This window comes from Rhinolophus sinicus, chromosome 9 (genome assembly GCF_057876585.1).
Source record: "Rhinolophus sinicus isolate RSI-liver-muscle chromosome 9, RSI-T2T, whole genome shotgun sequence".
In the NCBI taxonomy this organism is placed as follows: domain Eukaryota; kingdom Metazoa; phylum Chordata; class Mammalia; order Chiroptera; family Rhinolophidae; genus Rhinolophus; species Rhinolophus sinicus.
The window spans coordinates 37,484,948-37,510,735 of NC_142509.1; the positions used below are offsets into that span (position 1 = coordinate 37,484,948).

At 55.7% G+C, this 25,788-nt stretch overlaps 1 protein-coding gene and 2 non-coding genes across 4 annotated transcripts; 1 reads left to right on the forward strand and 2 right to left on the reverse strand.

Annotated features, from left to right (window-relative positions):
- Window positions 1-722: 722 nt before the first annotated feature.
- TRNAD-GUC (transfer RNA aspartic acid (anticodon GUC)) lies at window positions 723-794 on the reverse strand. Its single transcript has one exon. It is a non-coding gene; the product is annotated as a tRNA-Asp (tRNA).
- A 241-nt stretch (window positions 795-1,035) lies between these two features.
- On the forward strand, window positions 1,036-1,107 carry TRNAA-UGC (transfer RNA alanine (anticodon UGC)). Its single transcript has one exon. It is a non-coding gene; the product is annotated as a tRNA-Ala (tRNA).
- A 1,468-nt stretch (window positions 1,108-2,575) lies between these two features.
- On the reverse strand, window positions 2,576-24,730 carry DHX37 (DEAH-box helicase 37). Of its 2 annotated transcripts, none has more exons than XM_019748805.3 (27): window positions 24,511-24,730; window positions 22,972-23,141; window positions 22,036-22,148; window positions 20,073-20,412; window positions 19,457-19,605; window positions 18,306-18,398; window positions 16,512-16,608; window positions 15,497-15,610; window positions 14,505-14,606; window positions 14,206-14,320; window positions 13,200-13,295; window positions 12,902-12,981; window positions 12,151-12,295; window positions 11,358-11,434; window positions 10,808-11,040; window positions 9,862-9,973; window positions 8,641-8,747; window positions 8,328-8,516; window positions 7,396-7,520; window positions 7,206-7,322; window positions 6,133-6,305; window positions 5,267-5,381; window positions 5,013-5,150; window positions 4,742-4,836; window positions 4,575-4,648; window positions 3,239-3,336; window positions 2,576-3,120 (listed from the first exon to the last, which is right to left on the reverse strand). In XM_019748805.3, exons 1-27 carry the CDS (start codon window positions 24,614-24,616, stop codon window positions 3,035-3,037), a joined length of 3,459 nt encoding a protein of 1,152 aa, XP_019604364.3. In that variant the 5' UTR covers window positions 24,617-24,730; the 3' UTR covers window positions 2,576-3,034. The 2 variants fall into 2 exon arrangements, with proteins under 2 accessions (XP_019604364.3, XP_019604363.3); XM_019748804.3 differs by having other exon boundaries at window positions 12,902-12,984.
- Window positions 24,731-25,788: the final 1,058 nt, after the last annotated feature.

Below are 25,788 nucleotides of genomic sequence, written 5' to 3' on the forward strand. Positions count from 1 at the left end.
TAACCTAGATACCAAAGCAGCATACCCTGAACTCCTGCAGGAGCCCGTGAGGCCCAGAGGGGACTCGTCCTGCTGCTCTTCATTAACCCATAGGCGTTCTTTTGCAGCTAATGAGAAGTGTAACATTCTGATAAAAATCGAGTAACAACGAAAGGAAGGAAAGGGAAGGGAGGGAGGGAGGGAGGGCAGAAAAAGGGGATTGGGAAAAGAAAGGAAAGAAGGGAGGGAGAAAGAAAAATAAAATTCAAGCAGTCCAGAAAGGTACAGAATGGAACGTCGAGGAGTCACTCCCACGTTATATCAGTGCTCCCCAGAGCTGACCAATGTCTACAGTAAATTATGATTTACGTGACCTTGGGCAAATTACGCAGCCATTCTTTACCCCTGCATTTCGTCATCTAATGTGATCAAATGGCACCTGCCAGAAGGGTTGTTGTGAGGATTAAATGAGGGCACTCCTGTCAAGCATTGCCCAATACGTATTATCAGCTATGTAATTGTTAGTTACTGATCAGGAGTGTAAGTACCAAAAGACTCGACATGTATGCGTTAGGCCCACCGCTCAGCACACACCCGGCTTTCTGCACTCAGTACTTTCTTGAGAGATGGAGAACTTTTGCAAGTGCCCTGAATCACACAGTTGTAGTGACACCTTTATCCCCAAAGCACTTGGAAGGGAACACCAGAGAGGTCTCCTTTTGTAGTTAAAATATTTTGTTAGCCTCCCCGTCGGGGAATCGAACCCCGGTCTCCCGCGTGACAGGCGGGGATACTCACCACTATACTAACGAGGAGAAGGCACGGCTCGCTTTCTCTGGGGGAGTCCATATAAATAAGACGTTCTTTGCCTTCGGAGCCCATGTACCGTAGACTCTCGGTTTCCATAGGCGCATTGCTGGGTGCTCCTGGCCGGTGGGCTTCTCTGCCGCGTCGGAGAACGTGCTTGAATCGGTGGTGGCGCTGAGCACCCAGCAAGGAACAGACGCAAGTGTAGGAAAAGCGGGACTTCCTAAAATGTCAGCCCCAGAGAAGGCAGGGGATGTAGCTCAGTGGTAGAGCGCATGCTTTGCATGTATGAGGCCCCGGGTTCAATCCCCGGCATCTCCACTGTTTTTCCACTTTCTATCATAGATCAGACGGAGGAAGGCTAAGCAGGAAAGACACCCCCCCATCCGCCCGCCTGAGAAGGGAGCCCCTCTGGGGAGAGCAGCGCTGATCACCGTCCCGGGGCTCAGTCACAGCTGCCCGGACCCCTCCCCTTGGGAGCTGGAGTCAGTAGTTGGGCAGGGAGCCTAGGAACCTGCATTTTTAAACGGAACACTCCTAGTTATTCGTGTTGTCAAGTAGTTTGAAAAACACTGGATTTCTAAGGGTTTTGCAGCGGGCCCTGCATCCGGTGGACTCCTGGTGCCTAATGCCCGTAACGTGTATGCACTGAGCCCCCGCTGTGCCAGGTCGTGTCATGTCGACTGGCCAAATAGTTCTCCAGGTAACCCACCAAAGGAAAACAGTTTATCCGGGGGGCACAGAACCACCAAGGAGCGAACACACCCAGCCGGCTGCCCACTGCCCGCCCACGTGGGAAAAAGGCGCAAGAACCCAACATGGCTTCCCCTTCATTTGCGTCCCCTCCCCAGAAATTACCACCAAGTTCAACAGGAAGCGAAGACTAGAGAGTTACCCAGGGGCCCAGCGCCACCCCCATAGTCCTCCCAGCTCTATGGCTAAGTATTTTAAGACCCCAGTTCACTTTTATCAGTCAAGTACTCTGGTGCCCCTGGATACGACAGACAAGGTCTCGGACTCTCCCGGATTTGACAGCCCAGTTCAGGAGGCGAGCGATGAGCATGTGGTGATACGTTTCATGAAGACAATAAAGGTGACGAACGGGGAGAGCGTGGCGGCTGCTGGAGGTGGTCAGGGGGCCCTGTGTGCAGAAACAGGAAATGGCAGGTGCAAAGGCCCTGAGCTTGGGCGTTGGGATGCGCCGTGTTTAAGGGACAGAAAGCCCAACACATGGAGTTCCCAGAATGAGGGCAGGAGGTTCGAATCCTCCAAGACACTGGGACGCCTGATGTAGGGGGATCACGAGCAGATTAAGGCTTACAAGGCTCCCTCTAGCGGCCAGGTGGGGAATACACCGAACCAACCAGGACGCCGCAGCGTAGCCTACGCCCTGGTGGAGGCGGAGAGCACGAGGGGGCGCTGGACAAATTCTGGACGTAGTAACAGAACTTGCGGACGCCTTGATGTGTGTGTGGGAAAGCAGGGGCAGAGAGAGACCTATCTGGGGTTAGTGACCAGGAAGTGGGGAAAATGAAGAGTTTTGGAATATTAAACACGTATCTTGGGAGTTTTGTCTTATGTATTTACATTATGGAACTTGTTCGTTTACGTTGCATTTATATTCTGGTGTGAGTACAAATTGATTTCAGAAAACGACCTAAGTGAGAGGAAATCAACACCCTGCAGGCTCACAGTGCCAGACCGCCACTAACACCTGGGGCAGTCCCCACCCAGACCAGTTTCTATACGGACGTCCCCAAGACCCCCACATTCAGAGATTCACTAGGACTCACACGCCAAGATTTATTACAGCAACGTAGGCGACAGCTGCCCCTGGGGAGGAGACACCACGCCTTGCGCCCCACTCCACAGGAGCCTGGGCCCCCCTCACTGTAGCGTGGGTGTACCGTACCCCCAAGGAGGGGGCGCAGGGGGAGGCCTGCAGTCACCGCCTCCTGTTCTCGACCACTTCACCCTCCAGCTCCACAAGGGACTAATGTAGTCCACAGAGCACATTTAAAAGGGGACTCGCACGTGAGATAAACCGTTACCCACCACGTAATAAATAGTTATAAAAAGTCACTGCCAGGGCAGACTGCCCAGGGCAGCAGGCAGCAAGCTGTGTCAGAACCGGGCCAAGATGAACGAGGGTTTCCAGGGGTGCCTCCTGGGTGAAGTCCAGGGGCCAAGGGGTGTCATGTCAGAAACTGGCTGCTCACATGTGCTCGGCCGGCAGCCAGGCACCGGGTCAGAGGTCAGAGGTGGGGGGCCAGGCTTTCTCCACATCAGCGTGCATGGCCTCGGGGAGCCACTCGCAGTACTCAGCCAGGAGGTCTGCAGGGGCAGAAGACAGCGTCAGAGTGGCTCTGTGCCCACCCTGGGTTGCCTGGGCAGGCCCCGTCCCATCCGCTCCCAAGTCCTGGTCAAGGGGCACCTGCCCCGGCAAACTCACATTTGGGGCTTTTCCTCCAAGCAGCCAATAAGGCGTCTCGGCAGTCAGCCTTCTCGGCCACAAGGGCTCTCAGGAGACTCTCTGTCCTGGGCTGCAGCCTGTGGGCGGGGATGGAGGACATTATGCCACCCACAGGGCAGCCCTGCCGTGGTGGGTGAAGGATCCCTGTTCCTCCACCATGCTGGGTGCCTTGGCTCGATGGAAGGCTCTAGACGCCACCACCTCCTGCCTCTGGTCCGCCCGCCCTGGCCTTTCTTACACTCCTTGAGCACTCCCCCACCCATGCTGCTCGTCCCATCTAGAACCTTCCTCCAGATTTCCACCTGGCTCACAGCGGCCTCCCCCGAATCTGCCCAGTCGGGCTCTCCTGACCAACCCCACCAGGCCCCACACCTCATCGCTAACGTCCTGCTCTGTAGCCGCGTCACCACCCGCCATGTGTACTAGCTGTGTTGTTTGGTGTCAGTCTGCCTGCACCGGACGTCCCCACGGGGACAGGGTCCTGCCTGTATCCCAGCAGTGAGGGTGATCAAAACCAGCTGCTGGGTGAACAGCTGGCTGGCAGCAGCCTGGCAGGGGGGCGCCAGGCCCCAGGCCCTCATCCTGAGTCCCTGGAGTGAGGGAGTGTCTGTGGACTTGCACCCATCTGCTTCCAAGCCCCCCTCCCGCGCACCTTCCAGACGCCAGCCTCAGGGAGGGGGAGGCATCCACTTGGAACTGGCCATGGCAGAAAGAGAGCAAAAGGGGAGGGGCAGGGACAGGCAGGGCAGATGAGGATGAAGATGATGGTGATAGGCGGGACAGGGGTGGGTCTGTGCTCAGCTGGCAGGAAGCCCCCAGGGACGCAAGCATGTAGAACACCTCCCCCTGGCACCTGGCAGCTCTGTAGTGGGTTGACCAATGTTTCCCCAAAAGTCCATGTCCACCCAGAACCTCAGAATGTGACCTTATTTGAAAAGAGGGGCTTTGGAGATGCAATTTAGATGAAGTCATACTGGACTGGGGTCGGCCCTGAACCCATGATGATGTGCTTACAAGAAGAGAGGACATGAGGGGACAGCCATGTAAAGACAGCAGCAGGGATCAAAGTGATGTGGCCACAAGCCAAGGAATGTCTGCAGCCGCCAGGAGCTGGGGGAGGAGGGAAGGAGCCTCCCCTAGAGCCCCCAACCCTGCTGACACCTGGATTTTAGACTTCTGGTCTCCAGAACAGAGAGAATACATTTGTTGTTTTAAGCCACTTGGTTGGTGGTCACTGGTTTCAGTGGCCCAGGACACTAATCCCAGCTCCTGCTGTCACCCCCCGCCACCCCGGTGTTGCCGGGAAAGGCTGTACCTGGCCCACGTCTTCAGCATCGTGCTGGGGCTGGACAGCAAACAGCCCTGGTATGAGGTCAGCTTGGGGAAGACCTGAGGAGAGCGCACAGGACAGGGTGAGGGTCACCTGGCTCACCTCCCGCCCACAGCACCCAGGAAGGGGCGGGGAATCACCAGGCTCCCTACCTGCCCTTCCAGCAGAAAGCGGGCAAAGTGCTTGTAGCAGTCGAGGCCCTCCGGGAAATCCACCTGGACCGCAGGCAGTGGCCAGCCGACACGATCTGGAAGGCAGCAGCTGGTGAGCGAGGGACCATGAGGGATCCCCACAGCCTCCCCAGGAACAGCCGGAGCCGGGGCCTGTGGTGACACCACCCGAGACACACACACACTTCCCAGTGTAGGGTATGGGACCGTGTCCACAGGAGCCCAAGGCCACCAGGAAGTTGCCCCAACTCACAGAACACGCTGGCCCGGTGACACAACACCCGTCCCTTCTCGGGGCAGTAGGTAGGGGGTGGCTCCTCCAGGGGCTTTTCGAACTGGCAGTAAGAAGGCAGCAGGACTGGGATCCACTGGGCCTCCACGGTGGAGACACCTGGGGGCCCGGGAGAGAGGGCTGAGGACAGCGGCCAAGCTGCCTGGGAGGGGCTGTGTCCTCCCCACCAAGGGCCTCGGTGAGCAGGGCGAGGGGCCGGCCACCGGCTTTGCTACCTTTCATGTACATCTTGGTGGTCTCCACAATTTCCTGGTAGACCACAAAGTCAGGCAGCTCTTTGAAAAGGACGGAACTGGGGTGGATGTAGACAGGGTCATCTAGGAGGGGGGTCTGCAGAGAGAGGGTGAGTGGTGTGGGTCAGAGACACAAGCACAGGTGCAGTAACCCATGTGAATTCAGCTGCACATGTGGCCGGGAAAGCGGAAGGGCATTCTGCCAGGTGACGAGCGGCATGTCGGTACCGGGACCAGCATTCAGCTGAGCGAAGACCCTGACACGTGTACTGACAGGTGCCTCACTCACCACCATGCTGACTGAGAGAAGCCAGACAAAAAAGGCCACAGTGTATGCTTCCACTGACATGAAACATGGAATCAGCAAAGCCATAGAGACAAAAAGGCAATTCACGGAGCGGCGGGGTTAGGAGAAAATGGGGAGACTGCTAATGGGAATGGGGTTTCCTTTTGGGGCAATGAAAATATTCCAGAATTGACCGTGGTGATGGTTATACAACTCTGTGAATACGCTAAAAACCACGGAATTGTACCCTTTGCGATTCATCTCTCCATTAAGCAGTTATGAAAATAGACTTGGGGTGAAGCTAATGCCCAAAGAAGTGTGACTCCCGTACACCCCACCCTGTTCCTTGGTGGGGACTTTCCCAGAGGCTGCAGTGACAGGACTGAGGAGGACAGATCCCCCCAAGGGTCCCCTGGCTGCTCCAGGTGTCCTGACAATGCCCAGAGCCAGGCATCACAAGTGCCCAGGCTGGCAGGACTCACGACAGATGGAGGGTGGGGTGGAGAGGGCAGCCCGGGCATGACGCCTGCCACGCTGCCCGCCCCCCGAGCTGGAACCCGACCTTATAGGCATTCTTCCACTTGTCATCCAGCAGGTCCTCGCTCTGGACCCTGCGGGCCAGGTGGTCGCCCAGGCCGGCCATCACGATCTGCCGCAGGTAGGTCACCTGGCTCTCAGAAGGAGGTTGCATCTTGGGGTCCACAAACAGCCCAGCCTCAGGGCACACAGAATTGACTGGGGGAAAAGCCAGGTGTGAGGACAGCAGTGGGCAAGTGGGTGGGGCCTGGGGTCTCGGGCTGACCTTCTGGGAAGCCCCGATACCACTCAACACTGAGCTCTGGCCTCAGCACCTGTTCTTCTCGGCCCCTTTCCACCGAGGCTGCCGGGTGGGCAGGAGACAAAGCCCTCAGCGGGCCAGAACCAGCTGCCCACGCCATAGCCATGCCCTCTTCTCCCTTAGGACAAAACCCCAATATTCCTCTGTGGGTGGCAGAGTGGGTTGCTAAGAAGCCAGCCCCCCCAGATGCGAAGGTGGCCCCGGGACTCGGTCCTGCCCATGATATGACGATGGAGTTGCCGGCTGAAATTTTTGGAACGCTCATCTGGCCCCTTCCTCCTGCCTGGAAAGCAGGTGTGATTAGATCTCCAAGTGTCTTCTCGGCCCCTGAGGTGGCTTCAAGGATGGAAGCCACATGCCAAGGCTGGCAAGACAGCAGCCCAGAAATGTGTGGGCCCCTGGAGGCCCTGTGAAGCCAGGGTCGGACCCTACTTGGGATCAGGGCACCCAAGGATGAAGCTGGGGATGCCCAGGGGCAGCTGGTCCAGGCCAGAGCCAGGGACAGAGGGTGACGCGAGGGACCGCACCGGAAAGGGTGAGGCCGAGGGGCGCGCGCCATGGCTCTGCTCACTGGCGGGTCCTCAAAGGACCGCAGAGGCGCCAAGTACTGACTTGGGGTTACGGTCAGTCTCAGCGAGGTGAATGTGTACACATGGGACCTGTGACAACTGGGGAGTGACTGTACACAGATAACATCGATGAGAAGAGCTTTAAACATTAAAAGGGTCCCGTCTGTGCTGGGGGCTGCCCGTGGCAGGGGCCCTGGGGAGCCCCAGAGGCTGGTGTGTGGGCCGTACCTGCGGTGGTCAGCTGGCCCCGCAGGCGTCGAATCTCCATCATGGCCTTGTACCGCAGGCCACTGACCTCGCAGAACTGAGGCGAGCAGCCCGCGTACTCGCAGGCCCCCACGGCACCTGTGGATGAGGACGCACTCACTCACTGTCCCCCAGGTCCCGTGGGCCCGCCCCCCTTGGCTGGGGCACACACCCAACAGCACCATGAGGTCTCCGAGTTTCAGGGAAGCGCCTCGTCCTGCCCAGGTCCTCTTCATCTGGGCCACCCGGGCACGCCTGCCCTTCAGCGTGGCCAGCTCCTCGTCGCTGGACGCTGGTCTGCAAACACACACACCACCTGACTATCGTCCTGGCCGAGGGCCACAGGGGCAGGAGGCGCAGGCTCAGGGACAGAGACCATCCATGCCCGGTGGGGTCGCTAACATGATTAAGGTCTTCAGCTCCGGCTCAAAATTTACCCTAAAATTCACCTCCGGTAGCCAACAAGATAAAAAAAGGTGAATGCCTCCTACCCACGATCTCACATTTAGAGATCAATGTCAAGACACAATCCAACACACGAGCAACAGTGCACAATGCTGTGCAGCTTACAAATAGTAATTAAAAAAACCCCTGAAACATGCTGAAATATACACCAAGAATGGACTGAATAAACGAATTTTCTCCTGGTTCCCAAACCTGAAAGTAATGACACTCAGGCAGGTGTCAGGCATACTTTGAAGTCCCTTGCTTGTATTAACTAATGTAACCCTAACAACAACTCAGTTATTATTAACATCTCACCCCCATTTCCCAGATGGGGAAGATGAGGCAGAGAGGTGGAGTCACCGTCCCGAGGCCACACAGCTGGGGAGCAGCAGAGGGAGATCTGAACCCAGGCAGTCTGGCCCAGCGCCTGGGCTCTTAGCCATCATGCTACAGAGCCTTGTATCAGCTTTGCTCGAGGAATTTCCTTAAAACACATTCTGTAGCGACCAGAACACTGAAGCTCTGGAGAAGGAGGGTCTTGCACAGACTACCCAGTGATCCAGTTATTGCCTCAGAGGCCGGGCTCCAGGCCCTCTCAGCCCGGCGCACCCCGTCAGCCCGAGCATGAGGCCGGAATGCACAGCCCCCCAACCCCACCTGTCCAGTTCCACGAACAGCTCCCGCACGGTCATGGCAGCCACAATGGTGATGGCGTAGGGCAGGCAGCCGTGCTGTCTGCTCAGTGCCAGCATCTTGGCATAGCGGGGCGCCACGGGGAACGTGGCCATGGTCCTGCCCAGCGCGGTGATGGGGCAGCTCAGCCGGGACCTCTGCAGCTGCTTCATCCTGGAGGACGGAGGAGGCTTTAGCACCAGAGCTAAGAGGCCCCAGTGCTCAGGGCAGCTCAGGAGAGGGGAGAGGGCCAAGAACGGAGCGGGAACTGGGCTCCCCCCAGCAGCCCCTGCCCTACCTTTCTGTTTTCTGGGGCTCCTGCAGGGCACCCAGCGAGATCAGCAGCTCCTCGGCAGCAATGAGAGCCTCCACAGAGGGAGGAGTTGGAAAGGGGAAGTTGATGACCTGGGACACAGGGAGATACGCAGGTGACAGAGCTGAAGGCACAGAAGTGAGCAGTCACTGCAAGGGGGAGCAAGGCCAGGCCTGGACACTCAGAGAGAGGCCCCAGGCATTCTCAAAGTCCAGGGGCCAAGGGAACCCCAAAGGCCTGCTTCCTTCATGTACTCACATCACCCACTCACTCAGAAGCAGGTACTGAGCACCTAATGTGCGCTGGGGCTGGGGCTGTTCTTGGCCATGGAGATTGAGAAAAGCAAGACAAGGGCTCTGCCTCCATTGAGCTTTCATTCAACCAGAAGGGGCCGTAGATGTGAGTAAACACATAAACAAGAGCAAATGTGCCCAGACAATAAAAGGTGACAGGACAGGGAGTGGGGCTCAGGGGTGGTGGCACCTTAAAAAGAGGGACCATTTAAAAACGAGTGTTCTAACCAATCCCTGTACTCTCATGTTCACAGCTGCTAAAACGTGGAAACAACCCAGCGTCCATCAGTGGGCGAATGGATAAACAGAATACGGTTCATCTGTACACTGGAATGTGATCTGGCCATAAAAGGAATGAAGCAGCAACACGAGCTACAGCATGGGGGAACCTTAAAACATCACACTGAGTGACAGAAGCCAGACACAAAAGGACGAATTCTGTATGACTCCATTTCTATGAAATGTCTGAAATGGATAAATCCAGAGACAGAAAGCAGACTGGTGGCTGCCCAGGGCTGAGGGAGGAGGGAAGAGACGGACAAACCCTGGACAGGGGGACATGAGGACGTCCCTCCCCTTCCCCCCAGGAGACTGACCGGGCAGAATATTCTATGAGCCTGAGGCCACCGACAGCCCTCCACACAGTGGGTGGGCCCTCTGTCTACACAGCTTCTGTCCCTGGCAGCCAACCCCCAGGTGCTCAAGGGGCACAGCACTAGGGGAGTGGGGGGTCACAGGAGGCAGGGAGCCCCAGGTGGCTGGACAAGCACCACCAGGCCGAGTCCCCAGGCTCTGGGCTGTGGGGAAAGGGAGCTGCCCCATGGCGGCGTGGAGCCGCCCTAGCTGGCCACACCGGACATGGATACGCTGAGAGGTCAGAGAGGTGATGGTAAGGCTGGGGGCTTCGACGGACCTTTTCAATGTTGAGAGCTTTCATCTGAAGGATCAAGTCTTCCACGGGCCTCCGGGTGATCTCAGGAGGTGGAAAGTGCTCAAAGTCACTGAAAACGGCAGATGAATAGAGCCTAAGGAAGGACCAACAGTACAAAAACAGAAATAAATAAAGGAGACACTCAGCCAAACCACCCGACACTGAATCTTGACTCAGGCAGACGTATTTCCCGTTCCTCGCCTGTGAAATGGGGCTAACCGAGCAGCTGCCTCGTGGGGGCTGGTGAAGGTATTTTAGGTATCACGGTGGAGTATGTAGAACCTTTCCTGGCACACAGCACTTGGTAAACTTAACTACTGTTACTTCTTACTGGTTTTCTTTGTATAATTTCTCAATTTTCTTTTTATATAACTTACAACAATATTTAAAAGAATAGCAATAGGGGCGGCCTGTTAGCTCAGTTGGTTAGAGCATGATGCTCGTAACACCAGGGTTGCCAGTTCGATCCCCACATGGGCCAGTGTGAGCTGCGCCCTCCACAACTAAATTGAAACAACTACTTGACTTGGAGCTAATGGGTCTTGGGAAAACACCCTTAAAATAAATTTAAAAAGTTAAAAAAAATGAAAAAGATTAAAAAAAAAAACACCAACCAGCAATAAAGCTGTTATAAAAATAACAGCACACAGACTGTGAAAAAACGTTTGACAATGTGACCTCTGACAGGTTCTAATGTAAAGAACCCTTACAACTCAACGATCAAAAAAGACAAAAGAGAAACAAAGCAGCTCAGCACAGGGCTTCGGCAGCAGAACAAATGAACAACGTGAGCATCCGAAGGCCAACAAGGAAGGCTCGTGGCGCACCCCCAGGACAGTCTCCAGCAGGACGCAGGACCTTCTTCTCCGTGGCGGGTGGGCACCGCAGCCCGGTGCCAACATCACCAGAGGACCCCGGGGCAGCGCACCTGTAGCAGTGGCCAGGCTCCGTGCGGCCTGCACGGCCCGCCCGCTGATCAGCGGAGGCCTGGGACACCCAGGTGATCCGGAAGGAGGACACGCCGGTGACCCGGTCGTAGTGCCGCTTCTTGACCTTCCCACAGTCCACCACGTACTTGATGCCCGGGATGGTGAGGGACGTCTCGGCCACGTTGGTGGCCACAACACACAGTCGAGTCCCCTCTGGGGGAGGTTGGAAGACCTAGGATGGCGGGGAAGGCAGCAAAAAAATACCAGAATCAGGAAAGAATTCGTGCAAGTCAGGAGATGTCCCTTGATCAGACGTCGGCCAGGCTGCGTGGGCCTGGAGGTGACGAGATGAACAAGTCCTCTCTGCCTCCAGCCACAACGCTCCTCAGCTAAATGCGGGGACGTGGGAGATCCCGGTATGCTCTGAAAACCTGGAGGTGCTGCTCAAACAGCGGACGGGGTGGAGGACTCGGGCCGGCCCTGCCCCCATCCTGACGCCCTCAGGAGGCACCCCCCACCGGGCACCTGCCCCAGGCCCTACATGGTTACCTGCGCTTGCTTCTCTGGGGCCAGCAGAGAGTAGAGCGGGAGGACGTGCAGGGGGAGTGAGGCGTCCGGCTGCTCAGCTGCAGGGAGAGCAGAGGTCCGCTGGCACCAGCAATGCCCCTGGCAGGAGCCAGCCGCATACTGTCCAATGCCCCTCTTTAGTCTGCTGGAGAGGGTCCTATGCCAGGCCTGGTGCCAGCAGCTCAGCCCTCGGGACTAGCACAGTGGGCAGGGAGGCCAAGCCTGGGTGGACGGGGGCTGGGAGGCTCCCCAAGGCTCTCGCTGGCCCCACTGCCTGGGCCAGATGGGAACGCCGGCACTCTGAAGAATCGCATCCTTAGAAGAGCCCAGCCACAGGCCCAACCTCTTGCTGGGGGTGCCCTCAGGCTGCCCCACATGGCCCCGGGCTGAACACGGCCAGGGCTGGGCCTGTCTCCAGACGGAGGGCCCCAGCAAGCAGCCTCTGGAGGTGGACAGCCCTCCCAGCAAGCCCTGAGGCCTGCGTTCAGCCAGCAACAGAGCCCAGGGTGGCACCCCCATTACAACCAACACAACGAATACTTGAAGGGCTGCCGTGTGCCAGGCAGTTTTAGGAGCTCAGGGAACAGTGGGGGACAAGGCTGCCAGAATCCCCAGCTCTCTTGGGCTCAATGCTAGGGAGGAGCAGACACTCTAGGTCATATCACTTGACTCGGAGCCCCTGAGGGTGGGACAGAGAAGTCTGGGCCCCAGCAGACATTTGGGGAATGAATGAACCGTATGAACTCAAGGGCAGGAGACCCTGGCGAGGCCACACCTCCGTCTGCTCCGGCGTCCCCCAGCTCCAGGTCCAGGTCCGAACCCAGGGCCTCCTCCTCGTCGTCCATTTCCGCTTCCCTGTCCTCGTCACCTTCGCCTGCTGGCAACACCGAGTAATTGTCCAAGCTGATGTGGGGCAATGTCTACGGAAAACAAGATATAAGGGCTGCGGGCTGCAGGCGAGCTACATGGAAACTTACATACAAGTCTGTTCAAGCACGAGGCCCAGCTCCACCGCCAGCGAGCCACGCAGCCATGGCAGGTCTCACCACCTTCTGCTGCCTCAGTTTCCTCATCTTAAAATTGGGGCTAATCACAGGGCTTATGTCACAGGGCTGCTGTGAGGGATATTAGCTGACACACGTGAAGAATTTAGGACCCTGCCTGGCATGTTGTCAACGCAGCAGGAGGGCCAGTGACTAAACAATGACGCTATTGCTCAGGCGCTCACTCAGGGCCCGGCCTTCCGGAAGCTTCCTCCCGGACCACAGCACAGGGAACCTTGAGCACCACCCAACAGAACTTGTTCCCTGGTAGGAGTGTTCTAGGCCCACGATGTCCAACATGGTCACCAGCAGCCCCCGGTGACCACTGAGCACCTGAGATGAGTGTAATATGACCGTGGGAGTGAATTTTAATTTTATTTCGTTTTAATTAAATTTCCATCTACACAGCCAGGGGGTGGGGAAGGGCTGGCATCACCATTCGGGCAGGACGGAGCCCCGAGCTGCCCCTGCGCACCCACGTACCGCTGCCTGGGCCTTCCTCGCCCTCGCCCGCGACTTCTTAAACTTCCGTATTTCTTCTACTGAATCTTTCTGATCGTCTTCTTCTGGAAAAGGTAAGCAGATTAGGGAGGAAGACGTCTTGTGACCAGGGCCAGGCTATCAGGACCCTGCTCTTCACTGTCCGGAGTAAGGTCATTGCATCAGTGGCCATTCATGGGGGGGAGGCAAAGGTGTCACCTCTTACAGAGGGCAGAGCGAGGCTCTGAAGCCCAGGCTTGTGCCCAGCCTCGCGGGCAAAGCGCTCCAGCTGCCAGCTTACCTGGCGGCCTGGCTCGGGCGTGTGGGAAGGCCCTCCTCAGCCTGTGGCACAGTGCATGCACCTCAGCCTGCCCCGTCAGGAACACCAGGATGCCGCCTGCGGGAACAACCAGGCCCATCCGTTATCCACGCTGCAAACACCGACTCAGCAATGACCACTGTCCAGGCCCTGCCTGCCCTGAGAGCCGGGTGCAAGGAGGAGCCCATCAAACCAGGAGACACGGATGAGCTCCGGGCAGCCACCTCGGGGGCGGAGGGTGCTGAGGCAGGGAGTGCCACCGTAACTGCCTGGGCACCTGCCCAGGAGATCGGGAAAGAGGCACGCAAACCAAAACCCGTGCACAGAGCTCACGGCAGCTCCGTGCACAACAGCCAGGAGGTGGAAGCCACCCAGCGCCCATCAACGGATGGATAAACAGTCTGGTCCATTCACAGGATGGAGTATGAGTCAGACGTGAAAACGAATGAAGCACTGACAGGTACTACAGCCAGGGTAAACCCGGAGGACATGATGCTAAGTGAAAGACACCAGTCACAAAATGCCACGTACGGTATGGTTCTATGGACAGGAGGTGTGCAGAATAGGTGAATCCACAGACAGGAAGGGTCAAGCCAACTGAAGTGACATTAGGTAAATAACTAAGTGCTAGGGGGACATGGTAAAAACTGAGGGGGATCAGGAGTGAAACTCAGGTGGGACGCACCTGCTCACCTGTCCTGTGTCTGTGGGCACCTGTGCCAAATGGCCCCTGCCCGGGCCCTATGGATTGTCCTACTCATCAGACGGCACCCCCCCCCCCCCATCACTGAAGCCTCACAATACTTGGGGCGGAACTCGGCAGGGTAGGTGCTGTAAACACTTTGGAAGCAGTGAGGAAACTGAGGCACAGCAAGGACACGTAACCACTCCGAGCCACCCAGAGATGGATGGGCCAAGAGCCCACGATGCCTACACCCCGGGGGGCTAGAAGGGGAAGACCTGGCCCTTTTCTTCGCCAGGGCCTCACCTGCAGGCAACATCCGGTGGATCTTACAGACCTTCCGGAAGCACTCGCCAGTGTAGTCCTCAAGCGGCGTCCGCTTGTTGAAATGTACTGTCACTGGGAACTGCCTGGACTCCACCTGTGACCAACGCCCAAGGAGGCTGCGGTTGGAGGCTGCGGGGTGAGCTTTAGCCCAGGCTCAGGCCCCCCACTTTGTGAATGAGCTGACCAGGAAGCACGCAGTTTGGTGCCTCCTGGGGACCTCCCCGCTCCCAGGGCGCCCTCGCTGCCCCGGCTGCCTGAGACCCTGGCCCGGGCGTTACCTTGATGACCGGGGGCGGCTCAGCAAAGAGCCGCTGGTTCTGGGTGAAGTCCTCCACCCGCAGTGTGGCCGACATGATGAGCAGCTTCAGTGGCAGGAGCCTCTGTAGGACGGACAGGCTCGGTGACCCTCGGCCACCCAGGTCCAGGGAGGCCTCTGCCCTCACAGCCGCCCTCCAGCCCGACAAATAGAAAAAGTGAGCTGATAGCAGGCTCTGCCTGTCCCTGCAAGGTGGTGGCTTGTTAAAGGGGCACTTCAACTCCCCAAAGTGTGGTTCTAGTGGAGGGTTGAGGCAGGAGGGCCGAGCCTGAAGGGACAGCGGGCGTGGTCAGCACCAGCTCACAGACCTTCGGAGTCTGCTTACTGCCAGCTGCCCTCAAGTCAAGGGCAGGAATCGCTGCCCTGTCCACTGGCGAGTGCCAGGTGCCTTGAACTGGTCTGGCACACACACAACTGAAATCTCTGAAGAAGGTTCTGCACTTGTAAGAATCAAGCAAAGTGTCAACTTCCCCGCAGGACTAGGGGGGCTACAAGGGGACTGCTCCCTGGAGCCCCACCCGAGGGCGGCATCCCTCAACCAGCAGGCCTCTGACGCCCACCTCTGCCCCATCAGGGTGGGAGTGGGATGCAGGGAGGGCTGACACCAGGTCAGGCCTGGGCAAGTGGCTCCGCTGGGAGCACAGGGCGTGGCCGGTGGCTCCATCTGCTCTGCGGATCCCAGCGGGCCTGGTTGACCACGCACTCCTTGCTTGAGCCTCTTGCTTTGGATGGAGGGAAGGGTGACAACTGGCGAGGCTGGACCCAGATTCCCCCAGGGTGGAGTCACACAGGGGCAGTCAGACCAAGACCCTCAGGCTGGCACTGGGCCCGGGGTGAGGGAGGGTCTTGTTCTCGGGCACCCTGTCCCAGTGGCACCCTGGGTGCAGACGGGCGTGGGCCGAGGGAGCCTCGGCCTTGGGACGCAGGGGCTTCCAGCACCCCCCTCCTTCCTACCTTGGCCCGGAGACGCACGATGCGGGACAGGAGGCCGATGAGTATGTCCGTGTACACGCTCCGCTCATGGGCTTCGTCAATGATCACCACCTTGTACTTGAGCAGTAGGAAATCCTGGGAGGGGAGGCCGGAGGGGTGAGGCTTGCCAGCCTGGGCCTGAGCCACCCAGGGTCATTTCACACCCCCAAACTCCCACTCAAGGAGCCCCTTTAACATGCATTCTGGAGCACTTGGTCTGGGGGGATCTTGGTCTGTGACCTCGGACAAGTTACTTCACCTCCCTGTGCCTCAGTTTCTTCATCTGTACAATGGGATCAACAGGACCCACCTTATGGGGTTCCAGTGAAGTTTCGATGACAATGACCACCTATGAAATACACAGCAAGGGGCCGGGGGCCTAGCAGAGAAAGCACACCTACTGCTTATTAAAGCTCAGCTACCAAACACAGGTGCCGTGGGATGGGGAGGGCAGGAACCAAGAATGGGGAGATGCTGGGTGGGGACCAAGGGCAATCAGATGGAGCAGGCCATAAACAAAGAGGACATCAGACCCAATGCCACGCTCACAGCCTCCTTCCCAGATGACCATGGATGGCCTCAATGCAGAGGAAGCAGGAGTCACCTGTGCCCTCCCCACAGACCCCTGCCCCAGGGGGGTGTCATATAGTCAGCGAGGAACAGTATGCATTTGGCTAATGCACAATGTCTGTGAACCAGATCGTAATAAAAATGCAAGCTCACATTTAATGAGCACCTACTAGGCGCTGTGCTAAGAAGCTCTCACTCATTGTGCTACAAGACAATTATATGAGGAGGCACCAGCCTGCAGATCAAGCGATTAAGGCCCAGCGAGGTTAAGTAACTTGCCCAAGGTCACACAGTGGCCCAATAGTACACGGTGCTTTGCCAACAGCTGGTGCACTACCCGCTCACATCCAGGGTACCTAACATCCTACCTAACTCCCCACCCCCACGCTCACAGGCCTTGCTCTGAGAGACGAAACCAACAACCAACCTTCTGGATTTCCTTGAGCAACACACCATCCGTCATAAACTTGATTCTGGTCTCTTCAGTCACGTTCCCTTCGTATCGGATCTGATAGGAGACGACCCTGTGGGGACAGGCTATGGGTTCAGGGTAGGCGAGTCCCTCAGAGGTCCAGCTATAGCCTCAGGGCCACTGCAAGGGCAGCAGTGTAGGACTAGCCCCAGGGGAGGACACGGCCAAGGGCAGGACCACTGATGCCCTCCACAAGGGCCGACCCCTGCCCAGCCTACTGTCCTTGCCAGTGTAAAGGCGGAGGGCAGCTGTCACTCATTGTGATGGAACCAATGAATGTCTGGCCTGTGTAATGTAAAACATTCCTTCCTTGCTTTCTTGTGTTAGGGCATGTATTCTATTTGTGTGGAATTCTTATTCAAATACAGTCCTATTAAAGAATATACTCTTATTAAGGAAAACAAAAAAAAACCCAGAAAACAAACATGCGTGGAGACGTTGGCCGGAGCCTGAATGACCCACCAACTGTGAAAGCTTTTTAGGAGACAGCCAGGGAAAGCTGAACACGGGCTGGAGGACACTCAGGAGTTAGGATATACTTTTTAGTCATGAGAAAGGCAGTTGTTTTAGAGTCTTATTAAAAAAAAAAAAGTCTTGATCTGTCAGACCCACAGTGAAATACTGAGGATGAAATAATGTAACATCTGTGACTTGCTTCTCAACAACTGGGGGCGGGGGGCGGGAGGGGAAGTACAGATGGAACACTGCTGGTCATGAGTTGATAATTATGCAGACAGGACACTGGGTACAGGGGGGCTTCTATAACATTCTTTCTACTTTTGTAGATGCTTGAAGTTTTCACAACAGGAAGTTTAAGAAAGGGATGAAAAAAGGGCAGCTTTGTATGTATTGCTGTTTTCGAGGTATACTATTAAACAGAACAGGAAAGATATAAAAGGGTGTGAACAGTATGAACCATTTAATGCAGCAGTCAGAGAGACACAGAGAGACAGACTTGCTTGTCTGTGCACAGACCTGCCTAGAAGGATCCACAGGAAACAGGCAGCGGGGGCTGCTGCCGGGGAGGGGAGCTGGGCACCTCACCCACTAACGTGGACACATCACAAGCCTTCCCCACTTGCATGCCAGCCCCAAGGGGGCAGGTGGCTGTCACTCCCGACCGTGCCCTGAGAGCCCAGGATGGGCCTGCGCTCAGCACGTGCAGCTCAGTGACATCTAATGACAGGATGACAGACTCTCACTCTACACTCGTTTGTGTTTTCTGAATTTTACACCACACGAGACGTGCCACTCTTTCGAAGCTGAATGCCAGGACTGAGGCCCTGGCAGCTGCAGTATAAACACGCCCAGCCATTCTCGCTCAAACTGCTTTCCAAGGCCAGTCCTACAGCCTCACTGCCAGGAGAGGACTGGTACTGTGGACCCGTGAGTTTTAAATGAACTTGGCAATGGGAAGTACTAAGCACGGCCTGCCTGCGTCTGCCCACCTGCTGCTCTGCTCCACCCCCAGACCCCTGTAAGGGCCAATTTGTCCCCTCTGTGCCCTGTGTGACGTGAGCCCAAGGGCCCGGCTGACTTGTCCCTGCTTCATGCGCCCCTGCCCAGGGGAGTCCCACTGTGCAGTGTGCAGGAAGCCTTCTCAGATGCAGAAGCGACCCCCCCCCCCCAGAGCCCTTAGGCTAAACAAGGGCCCACAACGCTGCTCAGATCCCCCTCGGCAGCTGACCCCTGGGGAAGGCCCCCAAAACCACCCCTCACCACGCCGCCCCCAGGCACCTGAGCCCTCACCGCTGTGACACATTCATCTCCTTGGCCACTCGCTGGGACATGGCCACGGCGGCCACTCGGCGGGGCTCTGTGACGCCGATGATGCTATTGTCACTGGGGAAGAAAGAACGTATCAGCAGTGCTCGCCTCACCTGTCTATCCCCAAGTCCCATGCAGTGCCATGTCAGGATTCGTTGAACAGATGTGGCCCTCACCAGGGCGACGGGTCACACACACCAGGCAAGGCACCTCAGCACCACTTAGCAGCAAAAGGGAATGGCTGGCGCGCCAGCACACAGCACCTGGAGGCCGGGCAGCTGCCAGTAGGCAGGAGGCCTCGGCACGGCAGCACACGCTCCTCCAGACAGAGCCGACCAAGGGCCCAGGGGCTGGTCCTGAGCTGTGCAGAAAGGAGCCAACAGCTGGCCGAGGCTGCCCTCCTTACTGCGGGGGCTGGCGAGGCCAGCCCCTGGCTGGCATCAGGGAACCTGCATTTCAGGAGGGCACCCTGCCTCCCTGGTCAGAGGGGCTCACTGCGCCTACACTGTGTGTACACAGTGTGGCTTATGCTGACCGCCTGCTTCCTTCGGGGACTCTGGGATTTGCGCGCCAGGTGGAGGTGACCTGCCCCCGATAAACACCCTGGGCACAGTCTCAAGTGGGATTCCACTCTAGACGACACTTCACACGTGTTGTCACAGCTCACTGCTGGTGAATTAAGCACGTCCTGTGCGACTCCCCTGGGAGCCTGGACCTGGTCCCCCCAGATGTCACCCCGGCAGCCTTTTCCTGCCGCTGACTGTGCTTTGTGTCCTTTTGCTGGAACACATCTGGACTGTGAGCATGACCACATGCTGCATCCTGCCCGTCCTCCTAGCAAATCATCCAACCTGGGAGTGGGCTGGGGACCGCGACATACATGGGTCCAAAGTGCCAACAGAAGGTGACGTACCACCCAATGTGCCAGGGACCGATCACAGCATTTTACATGAATTCTGTTACATATGAACATAAGCCCCCGGGAAATAGGTGCAATGATCATCCCCATTCACAGAAGAGGAAATGGAGGCCCAAAGTCACACAGCATACAAATGGCAGAGCCACAACTAAGGACGTTTGGGGACATTGCCACTGTCACCCAAGGGACCTGCGAGCCCCTGTGCCAGCCCCACCTGCTGTAGCCCGCTTCGTAGAGAAACTGGGGCACCTGTGTGGTCTTCCCGCTGCCTGTCTCACCACACACGATGACGATGGGGTGCTCGGCCACCGCCTCCATGATCACTTGTTCTTCAGAGACAATTGGGAGCTTCAGCCGTTCTTCCTGCCAGAGACACGAAGTCAGCGTTTAGGGAACAGAGGGTCCCCTGCAGAATGGCAGAGGGGATGAGGGGACAAAGTAAGACTCCGTAAGGTGATGTGGTTTCTATAAAGGAGGCAGCCAGCGTGTGGAGAGCGCCCAGACACAGGGAGTAGGTGCGTCCACTGATGAACAAAAGCCTTGACAGCTGGGGAGGGAGACAAACAGCGACAGCCCATGGGGGCAGAGATACAGGCTGTCTCCGTCTCTGTCCTTTGGGCACGAGACCCGACATCCTCGGGGACATCCTGGCCAGAGCAGAGGGGCCCCGAGATATGGGTATGCTCAGCTGTTGCTGGTGGGGGGAGGGGGGTCACATTTATGGCACAGGTGATGTGACCTGCCCGAATCACAGAGGCACCCTCCTTCCACACCCTCAGGCCCTCACGGCACTGGACTAAGCTCTCATCACAAACACCGGAGTGGCAAACCTGCATGTCAGGGGAGCGGTTCACAGGGATGAAGACGGCGGGCTTCACTGGGGGCCTGGCCGGGGTGGGGGCTGCAGCCGGAGGAGCTGAAGGAGCGGCAGGAGGCCCAGCAGGAGCAGCTGGGCCCGGGCTCTCACCCCTGGCCCCTGGCAGAGCTGGCGTCAAACACACTGCCATTGTCCTGGCACCAGCCTCTACCCCCTCAGCAGCCGGGGCCTCCTCGGCTTCAGACTCCGCAGAGGATTCAGACTCGTCTTCTGCCTCCTGGCGCTGGCGCTTCCGGGCCCCGCTGAGGCTGCTGATCTTCTCTCGGCCCTGGGCTGAGACCGTGTCAGACTTCCTGCCAGGAGAGCCGGAAATCAGGCACAAAGGCTCAAGGAGGGACCTGAGGCCGCTCTGGACTGCAAACACTCCTCAGAGGCCAGGACTCACAGGCCGCACCCTTTTCCACCCCAGGGCCTTTGCACTTGCTGTTCCTGCTCCCTCCCTCCCCTCACTCAAACGTCACCTCAGGGACTGTTCCTGACCATGCAGCCTCTTCCGGCTCCCTTCATCCTCTTTTTCCTGCTTTACTTTCTGCTTCCCTTAGAATGTGAGATTAAGGGAAGCTTCTTTATTATTTTAATTACGTGCACTGCTTTATCCTTAGAGCCAGAGGAGGGCCCAGGACTAGGGTTTCCAGGCGGGAATTCCCACCCATTCTCAGGAATTGTTTTCCACTTTCCTGTTCCCGAATCCTGAGATATAAACTGTTTTCTATTCTCCACGATGAATCGTTTCCACAAAGTGACAGCCAATACTACCAACCACCTGGGTTCAAGGAGCCGATTTTCCCGAATTCCCGACCAACTTTTCTCGGGATTCGGGAATGGGAAAGAAAAAATTTCCTGAGAACCGGTGGGAATGCCCTCCTGGAAACCCTACTCAGGACGTAGTCTGCACACAATAAACAGACGTTAAATGCCCACAGGGACCAGACCTGCAGTAACATAATGAAGAGCAGACGGAGTGCAGCAGTAAGTGGGGACAGGGTGCCAGCTGTCCTGTAGGAACGCCAGCCAGTGGGGCCACATGGTCCAAACTGCTCAAGACCAGGCGGGAACCTGGATTTTAATGTGAAATCTCCTAATTCTTAAGTGTTGGCTGTATTCAGTTGAATAGTGTCTCCCCAAAATTCATGTCCACTGGAGACTCAGGATGTGACCTTATTTGGAAATGGGCTCTTTGCAGACGTAATTAAGTTGAGGTCATACTGGACTGAGGTGGGCCCTACATCCAACGACTGGTGTCCTAAGAAAACAGAGACACAGACACAGAGAGAATGCCACAGAAGAGACAAAGCCACACCGGGAAGACTCTGAGCGACGCCAGAGGCTGGAGTGACGCATGTGCAAACCAAGGGCTGCCCAGGGTTCCTGACCACTGCCAGAAGCTGGGAGGGAGGCGTAGAACAGATTCTCCAGCCTCCAGAAGGAACCAACCCTGCCGACACCTTCGTTTTTGATTCTGACACCTGAAGGCTATGGTTCCGGCCTTCAGAACCACAAGAGTAAATGTCTCGTTGGAAGGCACGGTCTGTGGCCATTTGATACAGCAGCCCCAGGAAGCCAATGTGTTAGCAAAAGATCTGAATGCTTTAACAACTCAGTATGAACCAAACAAAACTTGCTAATGGGCCAAGTCTAATCCTTGACGCCTTGACGGCAATGTGTGTGCAAAAGCTGAAAGAACCTGTAACACAGGACCCCACTTTGCAGGGGAACACGGACATCACTGGAGTAGAAAACTCTGCTGTCCTGCTCCTCGCAGGGTTTTTAGCAGCATCTGGGGCCTCTACTCACTGAAGCATTACAGAACGTAGGCCACCGCAAACGTCTTTTCTCTGGAAGACTTGTCACCCAAGAGTCCGCCCCCAGGGGCCCTGGCAGGAGGGATGGGCTTCAGAAGTGGCCAACCGACTTACTCTTTGGTGTGGTACATGCGGACCCCGGTGCCCAGCTTGGACGTGGTGTAGTAGAGTTTCATCTCCGCTTCTGAAACCTGGACCTCACTCAGCTTCTGTAGCATCTCTGCTCGCTGGGGAAGGACATGAGTGCGTTAGATATTTGCAATCACGACTCCCTCTTCAGAAGGGAAGTGAGACGCTCCATAAAATTTCAGCATGGCCGACACCCTGTCTTTTTAAGCCGAAGGTCAAACTGCATTGCACTGCTGCGTGGTGTTCTTACGCCAACAGACGTGTGAGCTGGGGGTGGCTTTGTACCCCCTTACAAAGTCTGGGGTTGGGTAAACAAGACACTCTGCATCACTGTGTGGCATAGGAGAAGACTGTCGAGTATCCAGACGCCCATCCATGGGAGACGGAATAAAGGAGAGCACATCTGTAAAGGCAGCACATCCCGCTGTTACTACAGAGGCAGCTCCGCATGACAGGAAGGGGTCCCACGCTGTGTTGAGTAAAACAGAATGTGGGAACGGGCCCAGTGGTTTCTTTCCCCCGGTGATTAATGAGTTTCTGTTTTATTATTCTTGAAATTATACATATTTTATATGTGCTTCTGTATGTCAATTGCACAATCAATAAAAGGAAAAAACAAGGTACTGGACAGCAGGAAAAATACTGCACAGGATTTTAAAAGGACACACTCACCAGAGAGTGAGTGTCCCCTGTAGTAAGGACTCCAGGGGCTGAGCGTCAGTGCTAACGGTTGACCTGTGTGTCCCCTGCTGGAGACCCAGCACCCTGCTGACCTTGACAGAAAGTCAAACATGAATTTCATGAAGCCTCGAGATCGGGGTTTCTCAGTCTCCCCATTTTGGGACCTCCCTCCAGCTCCATCTCTCTCTCACTCTCTCCAGTCTGGAGAGCCGTGTGCAGACGCTGACAGAGTGGGCGTACCTGGCTCTTTTTCTCCTTCTGTTCTAAGATTTTCTGCAGCACTTTCCGCTCTTTCTTGGTCAGAGGCTTCTTCTTCTTCTTGGACAGCGGAGGGGCCTTGGTCTTCTTTTTCTTCTTCCCCGGCAGGACGAGCACGTTGCTGTCATCAACTCCTTTCAACGTGCCCTTTTCTGAAAAGAGAGGCTTGCTTGACCAACAGACCCAGAGGCCAAGGAATGCAAAACTCAGGCACTGGCAAAACTCAGGATTCCATTAATGCTGGTTTCCTCTGGGGACTCCTGCCCCACGTGTGAGCCCCTGAGTACCGGCACGGGGGTCGGGGGTGGGGTGGGGGTGCAGGCACAGCCACCTCCATCCCAGTGCGGGAGAAGAGGGAGTACCAATAAGCGGGGTACAGGCTATAACAGTGCTTCCCTCAGAGTGGGGCCTGCTCTGAGAGGGTATGAGGTCCGAGCTGTTTTCGTAATACTACGACGACGTTCTCTTCAGAGCATGCAGTGGACCGAGTACTGAGTTTGTGTCGTATCTATTTTTAAATGTCACAGTTTGAAAGTATATAATGTAGATCAAAATCCAGCTATCATATTACTCTTCAACTCAACTTACTGAAGCACCTTGGGGCGGGGGGTCTTGGGGCGTGCCCATGTGTCTGACATCTAACACTGGAGTTCCCTGAGCAGCGTCCCATACGGGCCGTATCTGATTCTTCCGTTACCCGTGCAGGCTTTGTACGTCTTCATGTACATCACAAAGTGTAGGAGAGGTTATGTGGCCCTCATTAAGAAAAATGAGACCATTTTAAGCAATGCAGCTACTTCCCAGGGCCACAGTTCTCACCATGACCCACAAGCCTTCCATGATCCTGCCCTCATTTTTAATTTCATCTCCACTCAGCCATTCTGGCCACCTTCAGATCTTGACTCAAATAATGCTTCCTCAGTGAGGCCTTCCCGGCCCCCTCGACGAAACATCACAACCCACCCAATCACCTCTGCGGCTTCATTTCCTCGGGACTTACATCCACACAACATTCTATATATTTTACATGTGTGTCTTTGCCTGTCTCCTTGCAAAAGCAGCTGAGCTCAGTAGGGCAGAAACTCCCCCCCACCCCTTAAATCTTTTCTGTCCTGTCTCCTGCGCCTAGAAGTTGCTGGCACTTGGAGGCGCACATGTTAAAATATTGTGGCGAGCAGCCTGGGGCTGAGCAGACAGGTCAGGGGTTAGAACACAAACTTAGGAGTCCCCGGCACGATTATAACGGAAGCCATCGGGATGGCTGAAATTAACTTACTTTCTTGCCCAAAGTCCCCAAGCTGTTACACTAGGGCTGGACTCCGAGCGAGGGAAAACCCAGGGATTGGTCCGAATTCAGGTAAAATTTGCCTGCCACCGTCCCCCACTCCTTTGTACCATCTTACAGGGGGTCCTCCCGCTCCAGCTCCTCCCGCCCGAGTCACGAAAGCCAGCACAGGCCGGGAGCCCTTCGGCGCCCCCTGGTCGGCCCTCCCCCGACATCCAGCCCCCGGGACGCCTTACCTTCTAGTTCCAGCCGCACGGGGGGCGGCTCGGGGGGGCCCTTTGAGGAGCCGGGGGCCGCCTGCTGGCGCCCCTTGACGTTGTACCGCCGGTGCAGCTTCCCCATGGCGCCCCGGTCCTGCTCGGCTCCGGCGGAGTTCACCACAAGCGCACCCCAAAGCCCAGCCCTCGTGGGTTCTCAGGATACCCGCTCAGGTCGGAAAACTTCCGGGCTACGCTCTCGCGAGAGCTGGGACTAACCTGGGCCCTGAGGGGCGGTGCTGGAGGCGGGGCCACGCGGAAAACCAGGGCCGGGCCAATTTAAAAGCGTATAGAGGCCCGCGGTCCCAGCAGAAGCCTAAGTTTAAACCCAGGGTTGTCCTCGCATGGTGTAGTCTGAGGCTCTGAATTTGAATTACCTACTAATACTAATTGGGCCTCTAGGAAGTGGGAGTGTTTTGTCACCTTTTAAAATATACCCCCACCCCTCATACAAACTTGTTCCTTTTTTGCTCATTTCTTTTTTCTGATATTCCTGTAAAAAACATACATTAGTTGTGCAATAAAAAAGGACTAAATATTTCCATTAACAGGGAAACAACTAAAAGGAGAAAGCATCTATTGGCTTTGAACTCTCATTACACATCACATTGTCTGCAGCGCACTCGGAAATAATATATTTTCTGAATCCTGTAATTATCTTGCGAATAGAACAGTTCTATCATGTCGACTTTTTTTCTGTTAAAAATATTAATTCGTTAAGGGCAAACATTTAAATGAAATCACAAAGAAAGGCGAAGGTGATAGGAGTCATTTTAGAATTTTAGAAAGGATAAAGTTATTTTTTTATAAATTGTCCCAGGAAAAACATTTGAAGAATCTAGAATAAGATCTGGCTGCAGAGTAGGTAAGCAATAAATAATTGTTGAATGTAGGAATGAATGAATAAATGGTGTGATTGAATTTGGATAAGCGTCCCCTCCTCCCCCCAAACTAAAACGAACCACCACAAATGCACAGTTGGTGCATAAAAATTTAGGTAGCACACATATGAACACTTTTCTGAAGTTATATATTAATTTAAATGGTTTTTGGAAAAAAGTATAATTAACATATCAAACTTGTGTTTTCATTCTTTAGGATGATAGTGATCCAGTTTCTTCTTTAAATATGTTTATTAAATAAAATGTGTCCATTTTTAAATTATTAAGTAGGTAATAGTACATTTTCCTCTAAAATATTATATACCAAAACATTATCTTTAGAAAAGATAAAGAACATTCTATAAAGGAAGAAGAA

What these genes read in the sequence shown, in the direction of transcription:
- DHX37 (XM_019748804.3), bottom strand. Translation starts at nt 24,616, where the DNA reads ATGGGGAAGCTGCACCGGCGGTACAACGTCAAGGGGCGCCAGCAGGCG. An exon ending in CTGTTCGTGGAACTGGACAG is followed by an intron (nt 7,521 to 8,327) that starts GTGGGGTTGGGG and finishes GTGTGTTTGCAG; the next exon opens with ACCAGCGTCCAGCGACGAGG. An exon ending in AGACCTCATGGTGCTGTTGG is followed by an intron (nt 7,323 to 7,395) that starts GTGTGTGCCCCA and finishes CCTCATCCACAG; the next exon opens with GTGCCGTGGGGGCCTGCGAG.